Below are 14,468 nucleotides of genomic sequence, written 5' to 3' on the forward strand. Positions count from 1 at the left end.
CCCTTGGTTACCAATGGAAAAAAGATCCAGTCATTGAAAGTATTTGTCTAAACCAGTGTTTCTCAAGCGCAGGTCTGTGAATCCTGAGTTCATGAACAACACAGCCGTAATCCTAGGGTCTAAAAGTCCTCCTCAAGAATTTTTAAGTCATGCTTTCATTTTCATGATAATCTGGAAGAGATTATCCACATCGTTCAAATAATCACCTTGTACTGCCTTGGGATTTATTGCCCACATATGCAGTTTATGATCGTACTGGCACCAAGCAGTACCTCTTTAATTGTCAAGAGGCTCATAAGAAAAGAACGGAGGTTGGCTCAATACGTAAACAATGCATTCTTGCTAAGTGACAATTGGGTACACTGTGAAGGAAGCTTTTGTGGTGAACCTGCAGATAACTGGGTCCTCATACAGCACACAGTAGCAGAGGCAAGCCAAGCTCAACGGTCCTTTGCTTGTGGTGCAAGCAGGGAGTTGGTTTTGGCAAATATACATCATCTGGCACATTAATGTTGTTAATTTGAACATTATTGGTTTTTGAGTTATACTTGTGCTGGTGGTTGTATATGAGTTAATAAGGATAAAGCGTCTTAATTGGGTTTTATGTTTCTATCTTAAAAAAAAAAAACCACTCTAACAAAAATAATTGGAATCAGCACTAGGGAATCTACAGGAATTTTCTTCCTCTAAAGGAGTTCCATATATTATTTAAAGTTCAGAAACACTGATCTGATTGATTCATTTTGAATACACTGCGTTCTTTGTTGAAATGAGTCTTGTCCTTTAAAAGTCCAAATTGTTTTCACTAGTAAAATTAAGTGAAATCAGCTGAAACCTTCGTATCACTATAACACATGCCCTAAAAAGGATCGAGATGACTGAGGCAAAGTTCAAAGGAAAAACACAAGCTAACGACTCACTTTAGGATGGCAAGACAAAGTCTTATTACATGGAAAAGAATCAGAGAAGAAAGGAATACCATCCTCCCCTCTCTCAAATTTTGTTTTGTCATGGATACTGGCTTGAAAATGCAATACGTAAATGGATTTTGTACCTTCTTGCCCCTTGTAGATCAGAGGACACATGAAGTGACAGGAATTAGAAACTTTGTGTTAAACTCAATGTTAAACTGGTTACATGTAGGATAGAACAGTGAGAAGGCATTATAATTTTTTTAAAACCTTGTTTCTCTTTCCTCTTACTTTGTATTCTGGTATAAATAGATGTATTGATATGAAAGTGTGCGCGCGTGTTAGCTATGTTGTGTTTTCCTTTTAAAAACTAATTTTCATTTACATCAAAATGGTTCCGAGGCAAAAACAGGGGTTGTGCAAACGGGCTCCTTCCCCATTTTGCAATGAGGTAGCAGGAGAGCAAACCCTAAGGATGAACGCAGCGTTCCTTCCCCTTTAACGCTGAAGCCTGATACCCCCAATTCTTTGTCCTTCTTATAAAAGAAGATCTTTCCAATTTTTTCAAAATGTTTGTGAAACAAGGTAGGGTATCAAGAATTAACATTATCCATTCTCAAGAGAAAAACACCACTCACCCATTGGCCAATTGTCATACACATGCTTCGCAATGTCAGAAGCAGAATCATTAGGAGAAAACAGGAACTCTTTTGTTTTCCCGCTTACCAAGATGAGGCGCAAATTTATCTGAAAGAAGACAATGATTCTTTTAATATAAATCTTGAAATTTTTAAAGTAAAAATATGACTCTAGGCTTTTCATTTCAATCACATTCCAAAGTATTACTAAATGCCATTTTCGGGGTTTTACTTATTTAAATTCTATAAAGCCTTTCTTTTTTTAAAGAATGGGAATTTCACATATGACTTTATTTCCATTATTTTATTTATTATATATGGGGGCAGATATATTTGCCTTAATAAATGAACAAAGGAAAACCAAAATTCATCATACTTTTATATTTAATTGCTCTAACAATGTTCAGGATTGGACTTTTATATGTTATCACTATTACTGTAATATACATACTACCCATTGAAAAACAAAAGTGTTGACCTTGCAGATCACATCACTAAATGGGAAAAAAATTTAGTTGATAATCTACTTAGAAAAAATGAGAAGGGAACAATAAATTATACATAGGATTTTAGCCTATAAAAATCACTCAAGTCTAAACAAACTAACCAGAAACAATAAAGACTTTACAGTGGTTAAACGAGGAATCAATAATAGTAGCTGTATCAATCCCAAACGCAATCATTTATTTGGGGACAGTAAAGGAGGAGCTATGTGTGACAAAGGCCATAAATTCACGCTCAGTGAATAAACTAAGGTAAATAAAGGAATTAAAGTTTTTGAGATCCAATGAATTTACATTTCCAAATAAATATATTTGTTTATACCTTTTGTAACACATTTCTAAATGTTCATTTCTTAAAATATTTTTTCGCTATCCAGAATTAATTTGATGTTATTTTTAAAAACTATGGTATCACTCATTTCTCTGTTACGGAAATGCAGGTGGGGTTTTCTGTGCTTCTGGGACTGTTAAAGAGAGCAAATAAGACCTTCCCCAAAGTTGGGCCTACTCCAGAGCGGAGTCCTGGGACCGGCGCAGCTGCTTTGTATATAAAGAACAGAGAACGTCATTGTACTGGTTTGACTGTACCCAGTCCCAGGTTAGCCAAGCTCTCTTCTTCAGTTACCAATACTTTTTCCTCTAAAAAAAAAAAAAAAAAAAAAAATACCAGAACATCTTGAAGATGGCCACGTCTACAATGAATAAGTTGGCTCCTAACACAGTACCATTAAAGATACCAGGGGGCGCCTGGGTGGCTCAGTCGGTTAAGCATCCGACTTCAGCCAGGTCACGATCTCGCGGTCCGTGAGTTCGAGCCCCGTGTCAGGCTCTGGGCTGATGGCTCAGAGCCTGGAGCCTGCTTCCGATTCTGTGTCTCCCTCTCTCTCTGCCCCTTCCCCGTTCATGCTCTGTCTCTCTCTGTCTCAAAAATAAATAAACGTTAAAAAAAATTAAAAAAAAAAAAAAAGACACCAGGTCACTGATTTACTATCTCTCACCACCATGGCCAATGCCACTTCCCAGTGCCTCAGCACTTTGAAAAAGTATTGAAAGTTATAAAATAACTCCTCTAGAAAAATGCTCTGCACAAACAATTCCTCATTCACTGGGATGTGGCTGTATCCCATATTAGGTGGGGTAGATACAATATTAGAAATTGTATTCTAGGGGCGCCTGGGTGGCGCAGTCGGTTAAGCATCCGACTTCAGCCAGGTCACGATCTCGCGGTCCATGAGTTCGAGCCCCGCGTCGGGCTCTGGGCTGATGGCTCAGAGCCGGGAGCCTGTTTCCGATTCTGTGTCTCCCTCTCTCTCTGCCCCTCCCCCGTTCATGCTCTGTCTCTCTCTGTCCCAAAAATAAATAAACGTTGAAAAAAAAATTAAAAAAAAAAAAAAGAAATTGTATTCTAACTGTATGTGCATTGTATCTCCATAAAAAAGTTTTTTAGAAGATCAGAGAAAAATCTATATTCTGGGTGAAAAGCTCTTTCTATAATGTTCAGTAAGAATTTCTTGCCGCCTTTCGTAACCAGAATGGAATTAGACCAAAGAGCCTAATATAGGAAGAAATCTGATGAAATCACACTGCAGCAAACAAGTAAATTCTTTAAGTTCCATCTGAATAATTCAATAATAGTTTGTAAGGACGATTACATTTTAAGAAAGCACCACATATTTATTTCCTATAACAAATCAGTAATGAGTGATTCTTAAGGCAAGAAACCCAACAAGCCTATAATACGAATTTTAGTTGCCAGAGATGCCCTACTCATAGCAATCTCTTTATATGTGAATATTGATAAATATACACTATACTCTGAAATTATATGGAGACTTTCAATGGCTTCCCACTTCTACAATAGTATACGAGCCCTTCAGTCATTAATGCCTAAGAAATTATGCCCCTCATAATGGCTCAGTCACATGTGTTTAACCAGGAAGATAATTAAATTCAAGCCTCCTAAAGATAATGTAAATAATATGAATCTACTTTTTCTCAGAATCATCTTTTTAAGTTCAAAATTAATTTCTATTGGGCTTTTATTCAAATTATAATATCTAAAAATAACGAAGAAAAAAGGGAAAAAAGACTCCTTAGGATCTGTAAAGACAACGCCAAAGCATACTTCAGATCTTCCCTAATATCCATCAATATGGAAACAGGAGAATAAATGATAGTACATCCTTACTATGGAAATCTGCACAGTCGTTAAACAACATGAGATATAGATCTCTATGATTTGACCAGGAAAGGTGTCCATAATAGATTAAACAAAATAACATACACACCCCCCCCGCATAAATACATAACACTAAATGGGTTCATGCAGCAAAGTTCTCAGCATTTCTTTTTTTAAAACTGATACCAATCACTGTTACCAGCAAACTGATGTTTCAATTTTGCTTCATAATCAATGGTCTAAAGAATTTGTGTGCATCTAAGTTTTCAGAATGTTAGAAACTTTTGGCCTCTAGCTGTGTTTGTCACAGGTTAAAAAAATTTTTTTTTCATGTTTATGGGTTGACATAAACTTTCAGTTTGACACAGGCCTACTAAGCCCTACTGGTTATTCACACTGGCCTGCTTCATGCCCTTAAAATACCTGCCTGCTCCCAGAAAACAGTTCAGTTTGTAACTCATGGTAGAGTTTCAAAGTGGCTTTGGGCTACAAAATCAGAACAAAAAAAAGCAAGGTAAGATTTCAAAATCTACCTTAGAGAGAACCTAATCCCCTCTGTGGGTAGGGAAGAAAGAGAATATGAAAAACTCTAAGTCTGTATAAATATATAAATCTAGAACTTCTCAAATCTTATAGTTAAAACTATCTCAAACTGACAATAACAGTTAAAGACCGCTTCAGGAATGAAGTTTATGTCCCAAATTAAAAATAACAGCAATAAACTCACAAAATTCAGTTGCCGAGTAAAAGAACACGTTGCCCGACACGCTCCCAGTGCCCAGTACAATGCCTGGCATACAGTATGCGTTATTTGTTTACCAATAGTTCAGTTTCTTCAGTTTCGATATCCAAGTGGAAATATACTGGAAAAGTCAAGCACTAGGGTTCAAATCCAGGCCTCAGCGTTCTGGACGTTTTATCAAATGGCCAGTGTGGGATGGAGAATGAGAATGGATAATAATCATTTCTTGGTAGTCCTATGGACATACGGATACTTCCAACACGTGACCACCTCTGTGCTCAATCTGTCAGGCTCTGGATCGCCACTGTGAGCAACGTGCCACAGTTTACACAAATGCTGTCAGTCAGTAAGGCATTTCCAAAACCAAAATTAATTCTGATCTACCATATTCAACACGAATATTGTACCCAATTTTCAAAAGAGGCTGAAGATTGGGTTACTGACGCGGAAGTCAATGGATGAGTCTAGATCTGTTCTTATGCTTATTTCTCTATGTGATGACCTTGCTTCTAGACTAGAAGCTTCCATCTGCCTCAGTATACAGTCAAGTGTATCTTAGGACTGTAACACCAATGGAGGAAAACAGCAAATCCCATAGCCTCTTTTTAGGAAAAGTCTTGAAAGCAATCACCCAGATAAACATCTGGATACACAGGTGGGTCAGTAGTTAACTACTCCTATCATAGTAAAAATTTTCTCAAGCTTATTCAGATAAATAATGTTAATTATAGCTACTCTCAGTAAATGCAGGGCATTCCTATAAATGTGAGCTAGTTTCCTTCAAAAGATTATGTTCCAGGGGTGTCTCGGTCGGTTAAGCGTCTGACTTCGGCTCAGGTCATGATCTCACAGCTTGTGGGTTGGAGGCCTGCATCAGGTTCTGTGCTGACAGCTCAGAGCCTGGAGCGTGCTTCGGATTCTATGCCTCTGTCTCTCTCTCTGACCCTCCCCGGCTCATGCTCGCTCTCTCTCTCGCTCGCTCTCTCTCTCAAAAAAAAAAAAAAAAAAAAAGATTAAAAAAATTTTAATTTTTTTAATGTTTATTTATTTTTGACAGAGAGACAGAGACAGAGAGAGAGAGAGAGAGAGAGAGAGAGAGAGTGAGCATGAGTGGGGGAGGGTCAGAGAGAGGGAGACACAGAATCTGAAACAGGCTCCAGGCTCTGAGCTGTCAGCACAGAGCCCAATGAGGGGCTCAAACTCATAAACTGTGAGATCATGACCTGAGCCAAAATGGGACGCTCAACCGACTGGGCCACAGAGGTGCTCCTAAAAAAAATTTTAAAAGATTATGTTCCAGTTAAATATTTATTAATGAAAGATCGTTTTACTTCTTTGAAAAGTTAAGTCAGTACCTCAAAAGAACTTTTGCTTGTGAAGCAGTAGGATTCTTGGCTCATCAGCCATGGATTAAAAACAACTCTTGGGGTGCATGGGTGGCTCAGTTGGTTAAGCGTCCAACTTCAGCTCAGGTCATGATCTCATGGTTTATGGGTTCAAGCCCCGTGTTGGGCTCTGTGCTGACAGCTGGGAGCCTGGGGCCTGCTTCGGATTCTGTGTCTCCCTCTCTCTCTGCCCCTCCCCTGCTTGTGCTCGGTCTCTCTCTCAAAAATAAAATAAACATTAAAATAAAAAAAAAAACCCTCTTATTTACAGCTTAAAATGTGATATACCACATGTACATACTTGTCTAAAAATTAAACTGTTAATGAGGACTCTGAATGACCTCATGAGATGGAATTACTATGTCATACAATCCCCAAGGATGGCGTCTAGATATCCAAATGAGTGATACATTTCATAATTATTTTTGAGACAAAACAAATCAAAACAAGACTATTAGTGAGGTAGCTACCACGATCATTTTCTTTAAGGCCAGTGGAAATGATAAGGATTCTTCTATGTATGTAATTTCAAGTTAAAAAAAAAAGTTTTTAGTCAAATTGTCATTCCTATTTGTCAGATTACAGCAATTTGGAGAAACTGCATCTAGAACTTAATTCACACAACAATTTGTATTTGTATTCAATTGGTCAGGATGAAAAAAACCTAGAGGAAGTAAACAGGGAGAGAATGGAAGAGGGAATTAATTGGAATGGTCTTTAGAAATAAGACAGACAACTATGGAGATGGACCATGTCCTTTAAGAGAAATAGGGCTGTTTTGCACCAAGAGATCAACAGGTTCACCAGAAAAGGAGTTCCCGACTTCTCCTCCGAGTCTCGGAAGAATACAATGAGTACTGGGGTACTGCGCGTTCAAGTGAGGAACCTTAGCCCTTGTAGTGCTCATTCCTGCCCTTTTTGCTCAAGGGCAAGCAAGTGGCCAGTGGAGAGATGTTAGACTTTCTTTGCAAATCAGTTTTTTTTTTCCCCGAAGCTCTCAATTTATCTCAAGGGGATTATACTGAGTAGATAAAGCCAACCGCAAAAGGTTACAGACTGTGCGATTCCATTAACATAATATTCCTGAAATGACAAAATTATGGAATGGAGAACGGATTAGTGGTAGCCAGGTTTTAGGAAGAGAAGGGGGAGGGGTGGCTGTGTCTATAAAAGGGAAGCACAAGGGATGCTTGTGATAGAACTGTTCTGTGTCTTACCGCGGTGAGTGGTCACATGAATCTGCACATGTGATAAAACTGCACAGAACTAAACGCAAACGCACACACACAAAGGAGTGCATGTAAAGCTGGAGAAATCTGAATAAAGTCTGTGGATTTTATCAGAGTCCATTTTCTGCTGATAACCGTCCTACAGTTATGTGAGATGCTACCATCAGGGAAAACCAGGTGAAGGGGATATGGGATTCCTCTGTACCATTTCTTACATGGGCATGCACACCTATAATTATCTCAAAATAAGATTTTTTGGGGGGTGGGTGATGGGTATTGAGGAGGGCACCTTTTGGGATGAGCACTGGGTGTTGTATGGAAACCAATTTGACAATAAACTTCATATATTGAAAAAAACAAAACAAAACAAAAAATAAATAAAGAACATTTAACCAAAAAAAAAAAAGATTTTTTTTTTTTTTTTTTTTAAGTAAGCACTCAGGGGCAACTTGGGTGGCTCAGTCAGTTGAGCGTCCGACTTCGGCTCAGGTCATGATCTCACAGCTCGTGAGTTCGAGCCCCACGTCAGGCTCTGTGCTGACTGCTCAGAGCCTGGAGCCTGTTTTCGGATTCTGTCTCTCTCTCTCTCTCTCTCTCTTTCTCTCTCTCTCTCTCTCTCCCTCTCTGCCCCTAACCCACTCATAATTCTGTTTCTGTCTCTCTCAAAAATAAACATTAAAAAAATTTTTTTTTAAACTAAGCACTCAGCTTGCTAAGAATGTATATGGTATTATATGTCTGTCTTTACTTATTTGCATTTGAAGACAAATTAATGCTTTTTAAAAATTAATACTGTATTAAAGTAGCTACTTGAGATAGAAAAAAGTATATAAGTCTATCAGTGACTTATTTTAAGACAATGTATAAATTTTAAAATAGATAAGCATATCTTCTTTTTCCTAGAGTTATGGATTTATAAATGGTATATTCTGGATTTCTGTTAAACATTACAGAAAAATGGAATGAGGAAGAAATGTGCTTTTTTTTTTTTTTTACATAGAACTGATTTAAAACAAATTATTCACACAACTGCAGTGCTAAATTATGGTAATCATATTTCATAAACTTGCTTTTAGTTGCTCATTTCTTCAAATATTTTCTGAAACAGACAGTGTGCTTGGTGTCTGTATTACAAAAGACTTATTATGAAAGCCTTTGAGGATTTCATAACCTTGAAACTATGAGAGACATCATTGTGGGGGAGAGGGGTAGCTAGGATGTAAAATTTAAGTGCTCATAAATACTAGCTGAATTAATTTTAAAAACAAAAAGGAGAACCTGGAATCTGACATTCCAGAGTCGGGTCTTTTTTTTTTTTCAGTACAGTGAATAAAGGAGCAGAAATGCTAACACCTGCCATTTATTGTGTGGCTTTAATTGTATTTTGGGTACTGCACTTAGTTACTAGTCACCCAGCCCATTTCTGAAGCAGTTCTTCCTACTCCCAGTTTAGAGTTGTGGGAATGCATTTAGAGACTTTAATAAGCAGGTAAACTGAGATTTGAACCGGGGTGTGCTAACAGCCCAGTATTTGATGTTCACCACTTGGGTCAAGTGAACCAGGTGGTCACGGCAAATTCCTTACCAAGGTCTCCATATTGGTCATCATCTTAACTACTCTTGCCATCCCTATGCTCGGACCACAGGTATCTTTTTTCAGCTCCTCAAAACTGCCAAGTTCTTACTTGCTTAAGGCCCTTGTGTGTAGAACGCTGGGTGCCCTACGCTCCCCACCCCAAGCCCCACACACTCTGGCTTCAATGTGTTTGAGGCGGGACGGCATAAAAAGATCCTCCTGAGCAACGACACAAAATTTTTGAAGAAAACAGTAGAAAAAAAATTCAAAATAGAATTAGAGAAGCCAAGAAAGCGTTCCTATTCCCCACTGGAATGAAGCAGAAGTCCTATTTGTGGAGAAGTTAAGGCATCCAAGGAAACAGATTTTTACCTCTAAGAAAACACACCTAAATTCTTGCCTATGAATTTACCTGTATTGTGGGGTCATAAACTAAGGTACATTGAGATCTGCTAAATGACTTCAAACTATGGGATCTTTTTCTACACTCTTTTAGCACTCAGCATGATGTCGATTCTAATACACACGGAATATAAAATCTTTATAGGTAACAACACTTACCTGCCCTGAACCACAGGCAAAAGGGAGGCTAGACAGTTCTCCAGTTTAAGTTCCAAAGTAAACTTTCATGACATCTCATTTTAGTTGGCATGTGATTTTCCAGAACACTTAACTCATTTTAAAATGTAGGTGGAGAACGACATTCCAAAGCAACATTTCATGCTTTTTAAATTATATGAACCTGCCAGCTATTTATTACTTTTTTAGCACTGAACACAAGAAACCTTTGGGCTATACAAATGAATTAATAATAATATCAAATTAGCCTATTTGCTTTCTAGAAAATGTTGACTGATTTTTTTTTTTTTTTTTTACTCATCAGTGAAGAAACAAAGAACACATTGGGTTCTTGTAAGCACAGTTCAGAATCAAATAATGTAGCTCAAAATTTATATGACATTTAGTGCCTGGCACACAGTCAGTGTCTAATTAGCCATTATCACAAACTATCTATCATTGTCATCATCATAACCATTGTTAGTTTAGTAGATCACATTATACTAACTATACAATGCTCTTTCTTTAAATACTTTATAAAGTACAAGTCTGGGAAACCCTGGTAAAATTAAAATTCCATGAGAAGACTGAACAACATATTTTCTTGAGAAAGCCTTCCAAATTATTCTTAGAATTATAATCTCTCAAGTTCCAAATCCTGTAAACTTAGAAAACATGTTGGTTCTGAAAATGAATTATGGTTCTGTTTCACATTAAAACCTGACAGTAGGATACAAGCTAGCTGCTTTAACGAGATTTCAACATGCAAGTGTAGCGGTCTAATTTCCTATACATACTATGGACTAAATAGCGAATTTGAATTGAACCAAAGCAGTCTCTCTGGGACACTGGATTTGTATCTAGGGAAACCTTTGTTTTGAGAAAGACTTTCAGGCCTTAGGACTCAATTAAGAACAACAGTTCAGTACAACTGTTTCTGTCAACCAAGCACCGAAGATATTAAATTATAGATAGGAGAAACGGAACTGGCAAAGGCAAAGCGATAAAGAGGACATTGGGGAAGGGAGAGAGTAGCTTTTCCTGTATTTATAATATTATAAATTATCTATTACGTATTTCAGGAGGATGACAACTTCCTTTTCTCTGCCCATCTCCCATTAGTGGAAATCCGATGGTTTACGTTTTTCGGCTAATAGCCTGAAATCATGGGGAAGGAAATTAGTATTTACTGAGTATCAACTATGCGCCAGAAGTTTTCCTTACATGTAGTATCTCATTTGAGTAGTTCTAGCACACATCCTATTTTGGTGTCTCCTGAATAGTACTTTCTCTTCTCTCTAATCACCTAGCTGCTCTGATAAAACCAGGTATGACGCAGGATGAATCTTTTAGATCTCCACACTTGCTCATTTGTCTTGGCTGTGCCATTGCTTGAGCCCTGGCCATATTCCCCTTGAGGTGAGCATCTGCCCTTCTGCTGGGGTATCAATTTCCCTTGCTGCTTCTATGCTGTTATCAAATTCTCAGCACTACTCTAAATACTATGCCTTTCACAATATTCCTCAATCATTCAACTTTTACAGAATTCTTCTGGTTCACAGATAGAGAATGCACAAGGGAAAAGAAGCCCCGAGAGGCCGGCCAAGTAGTGGTGAGGCCAAACAGAACCCAGATTTTCTCTCTCCAGGGTCAGGGTTTGTCCTAGCATATACTTCAGTGTCTCCCCAAACTCTCTCTCAACCTCCTCCTACAGCTTTCTCAACATTGGACTTCTGTCTTATTCATACAGCCACTCCAGAAGGGCTTGCTTCTCTTAGGATTCACACAACTTGTGAGACAAAATATTCCTTAATCTGCTACACAGTAGCTGAAAATGAATCCTGTTTCTCTGAGTGATAGAACCTGTATGGAATATAAGCAAATGTTCAGAGAAAAAGAGTTCTGTATTATATATACACTGTAGAATAAATCTGGAAATGCCAGGTTAAAAAATTCAAACAAGGTGTCTGTCAAGAGCTGGTGGGGACAGTAACGGAGAGTTAATGTTTAATGATTACAGATTTTCAGTTTTGCAAGATGAAAAGACTTCTGGAAATGGATGGTGGTGATGGTTGCACATTATGAATGTCTTTAATACCACTGAACTGTACATTTAAGAACAGTTAAGAACACAAAGACAATGGTTTGTTAAAAAAAAAAATAACTTCCCATTAATAATTAATCTTGATCCTCTGAAGTTTTAAATTATTGAAATATAATAAAACAGTAGGGGAGTCATCTCATCTAGGTAATTCTGATACAATAAAGTGTTTCATTTTATACGAAGTACAAGATGGTTAAGATGGTAAATATTATGTGTATTCTACCACCATCTAAAAACCAAAAAATATTTTTAAAAAATTCAGTTTCTTGGGGCGCCTGGGTGGCGCAGTCGGTTAAGCGTCCGACTTCAGCCAGGTCACGATCTCGCGGTCCGTGAGTTCGAGCCCCGCGTCGGGCTCTGGGCTGATGGCTCGGAGCCTGGAGCCTGTTTCCGATTCTGTGTCTCCCTCTCTCTCTGCCCCTCCCCCGTTCATGCTCTGTCTCTCTCTGTCCCCAAAATAAATAAACGTAGAAAAAAAAAATTTAAAAATTCAGTTTCTTCTCTGCAAAACTTCTCAGAATCATTCTTACGCCAAAATGAATGTGAATCTCTAAGGGGAAGAGGGACCGATAATGCTACTTTAAGCTGATACTTCAAAAGACTGAACACACAAATGTTTGTTAAACAAGATACGAGGCTAGATGCTACAGAAGATACGAAGATGATCAAAACATAATAAGTACTTAGGATTTGCAATAAATCCTCAGGAGGCAGTGGGGCTAACATAAGCAGGTCACTGAAAAAGTTTGTTTACTGAATTTCAAATTTGTCAGACATAATATATTGATGTGGAACCTGATTTGCACATAATAAAAAATCAACCATCAGTGTTATGGCATAATATTTTATCATAAAAAATGTTGAGGGGCGCCTGGGTGGCGCAGTCGGTTAAGCGTCCGACTTCAGCCAGGTCACGATCTCGCGGTCCGTGAGTTCGAGCCCCGCGTCGGGCTCTGGGCTGATGGCTCGGAGCCTGGAGCCTGTTTCCGATTCTGTGTCTCCCTCTCTCTCTGCCCCTCCCCCGTTCATGCTCTGTCTCTCTCTGTCCCAAAAATAAAAATAAACGTTGAAAAAAAAATTAAAAAAAAAAATTAAAAAAAAATGTTGAAAGGGTTGTAATTAAAATAACCTATTTTATACCTATTGTTAGAGGACGTCAGAGTGACATTCCTTTTTGCGGTATAATTGTGAATTAGATATTTGCACCACTGCTGAAAGGGCAGGATATACCCAGAAATGGCCTTTAATATTAGACTACAATACACATTAAGATGAACATCTTAAAACGCACAACTAAGGGGCACTTGCGTGGCTCAGTGGGTTAAGTGTCCGACTTCGGCTCAGGTCATGATCTCTTGATCTCTCAAAAGTAAATAAACATTAAAAAAAAAACTTAAAAAATAAAAATGCACAATTGCAAAGACTTATTTTTCCACAAACCTTTTTTTTCAATGTTTATTTTTGAGAGAGAGAAAAAGAGCACAAGTGGTGGTGGGGGGGGGGGGCGCGGACAGAGAGAGAGGGAGACACAGAATCCGAAGCAGGTTCCAGGCTCTGAGCTGTCAGCACGGAGCCCGACGCAAGGCTCAAACTCATGAGCCGTGAGATCATGACCTGAGCTGAAGTTGGACACTTAACCGACTGAGCCACCCAGACACCCCTAAACTTTTTTTTTTTTTAATGAGGAAAATGGCTTAGACTTGATGCCATGACTATGGTTAGAAAACAAAATAATTTTAATGTGTGCCTTTGCCCTATGAAAGGGAAACAAACGGTTCTCTGAGGGACTGTCCTAGATGACTATTCAAGTCCCTTCCAGCTCTAATGGCATATGATTAGCCATTAAAGAAAAAGGTCATGTTATTTAGAAATATAAGAATTTTATTATATATAATAAAAAATATATGTAGGATATGTAAACATTCTAATGACCCTGTCATTCCTATCAGTCACACTTCTTATTTGAATTCATAGAGGTGGAATGATGTAAACCCACTGCCTTCATTTCCTCATCACTAACTCTGCTCTTTGATTCCCTGTGAATCTGCCTTGGAAGCCACACTACTGAACCGTACTCTTGAAGGTCACTTACAACCACCTAATAAGAAACATCAAATAGCTTCTTCTCATTTCTCATCTTCCTTAGTCTCTCTGTAACATGTGACACAGTTAGTTAATTCCTCTCCTCGTTAGGTTTCTGTAATTCCCCGAGTGTGGTTTCTGAAACACTGGCCTCCATGAAGGATTCTGGGAGAAAAAACAGTTCAGTGATCAAGTGAATCTGCAAAACACTGCTTCATACATTTCCATCTTGGAGATTTGTCATGTGTGTTGTTAACATTAAAAACCCAGAGAATTGCAGTGAACAAATTCACCCAAGACTGCTGTAGTATTTAACCACAGAACCAATGTTCTTTCCCACATTACCTGTTGCCCCCCTCCCAACTCCTCCCACCCCCCACCCCCCCCCCCCCCCGTGGATCTAGTGTCTGCTAAAACATACTTTGGGGAATACTATTCCTGCTTCTCTGACCCTCTCTTTTAGCTGTTCTTTTTCCTCTTGTACTCCAAATATGGGCCTTCCAAGGTTCCCTCATCAATCTTTTCTTTCCCCAACACCTTCCCCACACTCTGGGGGTGGAT

The 14,468-nt window shown here is 38.4% G+C and overlaps 1 protein-coding gene across 1 annotated transcript in view; it reads right to left on the reverse strand.

Annotated features, from left to right (window-relative positions):
• The window catches only part of UBL3 (ubiquitin like 3), a 68,394-nt gene that overhangs the window by 12,514 nt on the left and 41,412 nt on the right, over positions 1–14,468 (reverse strand). Inside the window, exon 2 of the mRNA XM_043576070.1 lies at positions 1,550–1,658. Coding sequence (XP_043432005.1) covers positions 1,550–1,658 — 109 coding nt within the window. The remainder of the gene's footprint in view (positions 1–1,549; positions 1,659–14,468) is intronic.

The sequence above is a fragment of the Prionailurus bengalensis genome, chromosome A1 (assembly GCF_016509475.1).
Source record: "Prionailurus bengalensis isolate Pbe53 chromosome A1, Fcat_Pben_1.1_paternal_pri, whole genome shotgun sequence".
NCBI classification, from domain to species: Eukaryota; Metazoa; Chordata; class Mammalia; order Carnivora; family Felidae; genus Prionailurus; species Prionailurus bengalensis.